Genomic DNA, 7,765 nt, shown 5'->3' on the forward strand with positions numbered 1-7,765 from the left:
GTATGTGGACTGGGTTTTATGGGGACAACACAGGCACTAGAAGTGAGTAGTGAACATACAGATTTGCCTTTCAATGTTGGCAACTCGAGAATAGAAGTTAGTACTGAGATGACTCTATGGAAGTTTAGAGGACCGACGTACTTCAGTATCACATATATTGTTATTTGAACAAGGCTACAATACAAGAAAAAAAAAACAAAATAAACAACAACAATTGTTTTTTTTAAATTCTTTTCGATTGTTTTCCTTTTGTTTTTTTTAAACATATTTTTCGTAAAGTGATTTTTGATTTGTAAATGTAACAAATTTAAGTGTGAATTTTTTTATTTTTTTATTTGTTATGTTGTGTTGTCAAATTTTGTGTCACATTAAAATACAACTGTGACATGCTTACATGAATATTTGGAAGTCATGCTGCAACTACAACAATACTACAAGGGATAAAACAATAGTGCAATCTAGTGTTTAAATATAAAAGTTTAATTGACACATAGTGTGACAGGGAGCGTGACACTAAATAAAAAACTGAAATAACAATGATGACACACTTTAAATCATTATTAGTGAAATAATTTTAATACTTTTGAATATATATTTTTTTTTAATTTTTGAAATTTTATTTTGTGACTGTTGTTTTTAATAAAACGTCAAACTGGAGTGTGTCAGTGCGGCTAATCGGCCGCATAATTTAATGTCGGCCGCAACATACTTGCCAGCCAGCAGTGCTGTCACTGCTGACATGGATGGTGTTGTTGGGATGAATGTATTAGGTCATCCTTACCATCCGGGCCATGGGGGTGGTTCACCTCGATCCGCTGCGGATGCAAATGATATGAAATACATACCCGCTCAACATCATCATCATCACCATCACCATCATCAAGTGTCAAGTTCACCATCCCCAGGTGCACATTCAGTAACACATCCCTGGGTGAGTTTACAACCTAGTGCCACAGCATCAGATCCATGGGCCGCATCTATGGGTATGCATACGCACCATGCACATCATGCGACCCATCAAGATGTAAAACCCTTAACGGCCCAAGCTGAATCTATGGCAGCGGCGGCACATCATCGACAAAATCAATGGCATGCACCGGTTGTCTCGTCAGCACATTATAATCCAGGTGCTGGGAGTCCGTTACAACATTATCATGCGGCAATGAATGGTATGTTAGGGCATCCCCAAGCACCCCAAATGCATCACGCCTTAAGGGATATGCATTCACCTGGTGCATTACATCATCAGCAACATCCGGGTGACCGAGATGTGAGTGGTGGTGAGGAAGATACACCCACCAGTGATGATTTAGAAGCATTTGCCAAACAATTTAAACAGCGACGGATAAAATTAGGGTTTACACAAGCTGATGTTGGTTTAGCATTAGGTACATTATATGGAAATGTGTTCTCACAAACCACGATATGTAGATTTGAAGCATTACAATTAAGTTTTAAAAATATGTGTAAGTTAAAGCCATTATTACAAAAATGGTTAGAGGAAGCGGACTCAACAACAGGTTCACCAACATCAATTGATAAAATTGCAGCACAAGGTCGAAAAAGGAAAAAGCGTACAAGTATTGAGGTTAGTGTAAAAGGTGCATTAGAACAACATTTTCATAAACAACCCAAACCTAGTGCACAAGAAATTTCCTCATTAGCTGATAGTTTACAATTAGAGAAAGAAGTGGTGCGAGTTTGGTTTTGTAATCGACGACAAAAAGAGAAACGTATGACACCACCAAATACATTAGGTGGTGAAATGATGGATGGTATGGGTGGCCCACCAACACATATGCATCCTGGCTATCACCATCCAGATATGCATGGTAGTCCAATGGGTGGACAAAGTCATAGTCATTCACCACCAATGTTGAGTCCACAAACTATGGGTGGTCATCAGTTAGCGGCACACTAGCATTTAATTTCTTGGGCCTCATCTAATGCCTCCGCAGCGGCATTATTAAGTCAACATGATCATGGGTAGTTGTATCAGTTCTATGATAAATATTTTCCATCATAAAGAGAAGTCTAATGGTCATTTACGTTCAAATTCTGGCTGATGCATTTTTATTTTTGTAAACCGACATAGTGCGACAATCTACTCAAAACGTCATCTTAATAAAAAGTGATTTAAATTTGAGTGATAAACGTGATTTTGTGTTGATATTATTGGTTCGGGGAAAAATAATGTAGGCGAGAAACCGACCATCAAAATCGGTGAGCGAAAAAATATATCATTATTTTTATAAATACAAAAAATCAGTAGTACTATATATTTTTTTTAAATTTTTAATTTCTATAAAAATATTTTTACATACATTTTTTCGCTTACCGTATTTTTTTTTAAAATCAATAAAAATGCCACACCTAAAATATGTTGGGTTTGTCGCTTACACGGGCATTAAATACTCCCACGCATTTGATGTTGAAAAACTAACCATGCCGTCGGGATGAAAATGCAGAAAAATGCATTGTCCAAAGTTTTCTTGTATTTTGGTCAGTATGAAAATAAATTAATGGCCAGTATTAATTTTTACTATAATTGTTTTTGGAAAATGTCCATTTAGTTCTCTTTATAAAAAAAATGAGCTTGCCTGAAATTTTTTTGAAAAATAGTTCATTTTCTACCTCAAAACACATGAAAATCTTAGATACACACGCAAAAAAATTTTTTTAAACGAGGCCCAAGATTAAAAAAATAAATAAATAAAGTTTTTAAAAAAAATGTTTGTGGTGAAAACTGAAAAATTAAAAAGAACATTATTAAAATGAAAAACTTTTTTAAACAAAAAATTAGTTTAATGAAAATTAACAGAAAAGACAATTTTGTGCAAGATTTGTATAAAAAAATATATAAATTAAAAAATATTTGTTTTTTTCCTTTCATTTTGTAAATAATTAAGGAAATTGTGGTAAATTTTTGTAAATTAGCAAGAAAATTTTTTGAAATTTGTAATTTGATTTAAGTATAAAAAAAATTCACATGTATATATTATATATAAAAATATATTATTATAAACTATTATAGTGCCCCTTCGCTCCCCTTTCAAGAAAAAATAAATAAAATGAATGAGTCCCCTTTGAAAAAAAAAAACAAACTTGTTTATTAAATATTATACTCGTGATTATTAATTAACAGTTTTCGAAAATAGGAAAAAAAATCATGAATAACTACGAAACGAAAGTTTTGTTGGCTCAAAAACAATTTTATTCCTGATTTTTTTTTCGTCTGAAAAAAAAAAATTAAATCAACGAAAATATATTTTCGAAAATCGTCATATTATTTCTGTCGCAATTTAGTGCAAATTTATGTAAAAATTGTTTTTTTTTATTTTTAAAATTTATTGTTTTTTTTTATACTATTATTTTTTTTTTTGAGAAAATGACGATTTTTCCTTATTTTTCTATGTCAAAAAAAATAAATTTGTTTTTTCCAAAATTTTATTAATTTTATGTACGAAAAATTGTTTTGTTTATTAAAAAAAATTGTCAAAAGTTCAAAATAATGCCAAAAAATTTGAAAACAAAAAAAAAAAATCGAAAAAAAATTTTAAATAAACTATGAAAAATTATATAAATAATTGATTGTGTATTTATTACGAAAAAAAAAATTGAATTAAAAAATATTTGAAACAAAAAGTTTTATTTTGTTTTTATTTCATTAAAAAAAAAACGATTTAACCTTATTTCACCCCCTTCAAAATTTCATCGGATCAGGTTCGAAAAACAAAGTAAGTAAAAAAAACATTTTTTTCCTCGTACATAAAATTAAAAAAATTAAATTTTTTATTAGATAATTAACAATAATTAAGTGTAAATATTCATAATTATAATAATTAATAATTATCTATATTTGTTGTACGGTGTGACAAGAAAATAAAAAAAAATTCAATTAAAGAAAATGTTTTTAAAAAATTACATACAAAATTTTTACGTTTTATTTCAAAAAAATCATCCAAAACTCTTTCTTAAAGGTTCTATCACTTTTTAATAAGAATGAAATAATTGAAGGCAGTAGCAAGGTTAGTAGTAAAGTTTTCTAAAATTGGTTTTCTATTTTCCGTAACTTTCATCACCAATTAAAGGTTAGATCATGATGGATTGCTTTTTCAATTGATAACAACATTTTTGTAAAGTTAGGATAAGAAGGATCTATATTATAGCACTCTTATTTTGCTTTAATTAACCTAATTAAAGCGGAGCAATAAAGAACATACTTTTTCCTGTTGTTTGGCTTAAAAATAACAAGAAGAGCATTTAATAATCTTTATCCTGAATAGTTTTTGTAAAAAGCCATAATTTAGAAAACAAGGAATAATAAAAAAAAAAAAACTTTTAACAAAAAGAAAACCGACTTCAAAAGAAAAAATTTTCCAAAACAAATTATTATGCACTTAAAAAAAAAAAAATAACGATAATATAATTTAGTTTAAATTATTGTTATTTTAACTACATTATATTATTGTTATTTTTTTACTTTTTAGAGCATAATAATTTGTTTTGGAAAAATTTTTCTTTTTGTTAAAAGTTTTTTTTTTTATTTTGTGATTTTTAGTGAATCTGAAGTACACTAATTTGTCACTTAAAATGGAATCATCGAAATCGGTTAGCGTGATATTGAGTTATTCGCCCTCTTGTCGTGCATACTTAATGCAAATTTAAGACTTTTATGGTTTTCTCATGGATGCTGTTGTTAGAACTGTGCCAAAATGAAATGGAAGCACACGGGAAGCACCAGCTCTCAAATAGATAAAGAATTATCAAAATTGGTTCACCCAGTCAAAAGCTCTGAGGTAACAAACATAAAAAAAAATACAGTCTCCTACTTTTTCGTTTGAAGTTGGTTAATAATAGAAAACAATTCCATCGAAAATCGAAAAATATAAATTTTAGTATACCTTTTTGCAATTTTGAGGTATAAATCACATGGTAGATCACTTTTGACCAAGAAAAATGCTAGGAATTAGCGAAAAATCTTTTTAAAAGATAATATTTGAGTTCTTCGGAATTTTTGACCTTATTTCATAAAAAATGTGTCTAAATTGCTGACTTATAATTAAGGTCTCAAAATAACGAAAAACTAAATTCTCTTTTGGTTAATTACCTACAATTTTCACTGTTTATCCAAAATCATGAAATTCTGTTTTGGAAATTCCACATTTTTGGTAGGTCAAAAAACAAAATTTCTATTTGTATATTATCTTAATACATTTTTTTTTTATTTTTATTTTTTTTTGGATACTTATGCCAAAAAAATAAACAAAAATATTAACAGATATAAAGTCAGTCAATAAGTGATTCATCCTGACAGTTACATCATTAATTGATCAACAAAGATGTATTGCATGTCTTATTTTGGTTATTTATAAAATGAATACCTATCTACATTTTAATTTAAGGTAATTTTTATTAATTCAGGGGGTAATAAAGAGTTTAGAACTATCAATATGGATTGACATTTATTCCAAATTAAAAAGTGATAGAATCTTTGAAAAAAAAAGCTTTATCTTAACTAATGTAAACGAAGTGATTAATTACATATTAATCTACTGTGTTTCTATTAGTAACAGATAAAAACAACTTTATTTTTATTTCAGTGATTTGTGTTATGAGTAAAACAAAAAGAATTATATTGGTAGTAGGCATAAAACTTACACGCGGCGATCTTTTCAAAATTTTATTGTCGTATATAATTTTTAATGTACGAACATTAAAAAAACTTGAGAATGACTACAAAACATGGTAAAAAACTTTATGATCGTACTAAAAATACCACGCGTTTAAAAACAATATTTCAGGACATCTGTTTTAATTGCAATTTAATAACATGAGAAAAAAAAAACATTTTGCAATTATTTTAATAACAAAGCGTTCACAAGCTTTGAAAAAAAAAAGAAACAAGAAAATTTGCCTAGCAGCAAAAAACCACTTTGAATTGTGAGGTGTATTATAGCAGTGAAGTTACACACATTCATTCACTCAGTCAACCAGACAAAAAAATATAAAAATGTTTGACAACCGCAGGCTAAATATACACAGAAGAAAAAGATTCCAGTCCTCTTCAATTTTACGATCAAGTAGACACTAAGGTTCCTGTTTGCTCGCTTACCTTGCCGTTGTATAAACTAACAAATCTTTAACTAAAAAAAAAAATACTTATATATAATATTTTTAACACTACTCAACATGCCTTAAAAAAATGTCAGTGGCTATAATACAGGGTTGAACTCATAAATAATGTTTTAAAAACTGTTTTAGTATTTATTATTCTAAGAAAATCTAGACCGTGCGCTCATAATGAATTAAAAAAGCTATAACTTTTTTGTCAATGTTTTGGAGGATTGATAAATTTAATGAAAGTTTGCGTTTTTCGATTTCCCTGTTTTTTTTTTCCGTATAATTTTAAAGACAGTAAATATGTAATAAAAACTATTTCAACTCATTAACGCGACACTCAAATCAAAGTTAAACCTTAATTTCTATAATTACCAAACTAAACCTTATATTTCTTTCAAAATGCAGATACAAAGACTTAGAGAATATCCAATGGAAACTCAAAAATCAAAAACTTTGGGTAATTTTGGTAACGGTGAACTTTGTTTAATACTAATTTACGAATTCTAATTTAGTTCCAAAGCAGTGTAAACTATTTTATAAAACTTATTGGCTTCAAGTTAATTTTGATTTCTATAAGGAAAAATGTTATTAAGAAATTTTCCCTGTGTGATGATTGATTTTGTTTGACTTTATTCCGTGACATTGTTTATCTAAATTATCAAGATCAAAGTCATTTAATATATTACAAGAAAATTCGAGGATTAATTTAAAATTGTCGTATAAGTTTTAAAGGAGTAGTACATCCGTCGGATTTCTAATTTTGGAAAAGTTAATTTATTTAAAAGAAATTGATTTATTTATCAAAAGGTATTAATTTCGACTTTCAAAAAATGAGAGTAAAAATAGTTTTACATGTACGAATTTTCATTTCTGTAAAGATAAAAGCCTTATAATTAAAAGAAATTCTTTTTCGGCTATTTTAAACACTGCTTGCTTTTCAAATCTTTTAAGTTCATTTTAAAAAAAAAATCAAGATTTAATACTTATTGATAAAACTGAAACCAAAATGTAAGTACATTAAAATTGATTCAAAAATTAAAAAATTATGGTCTTGTGCGTCATCCGTTCAAAAATATTTGTTCAAAACTTTAAAAAGTAGTAGAAAGTTTCGATATACATAATAAATAGGAAATCTGTAAGGTAATCAGTTGAAAAATTACAATTATTTCAAATATTATTTATTTTTAAAAAAAATTATGTTTAATGAAAAGCGTATAGACATGCGCGTTTGCATGCTTAATTTCTCAGTAGATATTTTCTATTTCTATATAATTTTGAGTAAAAATAATTATTTTATTTGTTTGCAATAGTATAAACTACAGTCCATAGAAGAGCCTAGAAATATTTTTTCTTTGTTAATCTCAAAAAATTAAAAAATATTTTGCGGGCTCAAACTACAAAAGTACAAACTACAGTCATATATACCTTTATTTGAAGGAAAATTATTAACTCATGAATTTTAATTCTTAATAAATTAAAAAATAATAATCTATTAACAGCATATAAAAAATTTTTAAAAATAATTTTAATAAAAAAAAAGTTCATAAATATTTCCGTTTTAAAATAAAACACTCAAATTAAATATTTATTATAAAAGTGCATTTAATATTATGTAACAATAATTACAGAAGTTAAATAAAAT

The 7,765-nt window shown here is 27.4% G+C and overlaps 1 protein-coding gene across 1 annotated transcript; it reads left to right on the forward strand.

Annotated features, from left to right (window-relative positions):
• The first annotated feature begins 299 nt into the window (after window positions 1-299).
• Window positions 300-2,688, forward strand: LOC123290421 (POU domain protein CF1A). The gene has a single exon (XM_044870599.1). The coding sequence runs from the start codon at window positions 692-694 to the stop codon at window positions 1,919-1,921; it is 1,230 nt and encodes a 409-aa protein (XP_044726534.1). The 5' UTR covers window positions 300-691; the 3' UTR covers window positions 1,922-2,688.
• The last annotated feature ends 5,077 nt before the right edge of the window (window positions 2,689-7,765 follow it).

This window comes from Chrysoperla carnea, chromosome 1 (assembly GCF_905475395.1).
Source record: "Chrysoperla carnea chromosome 1, inChrCarn1.1, whole genome shotgun sequence".
NCBI classification, from domain to species: Eukaryota; Metazoa; Arthropoda; class Insecta; order Neuroptera; family Chrysopidae; genus Chrysoperla; species Chrysoperla carnea.

Coding starts and splice junctions, on each gene's coding strand:
- LOC123290421 (XM_044870599.1), top strand. CDS start 692: ATGTCGGCCGCAACATACTTGCCAGCCAGCAGTGCTGTCACTGCTGAC.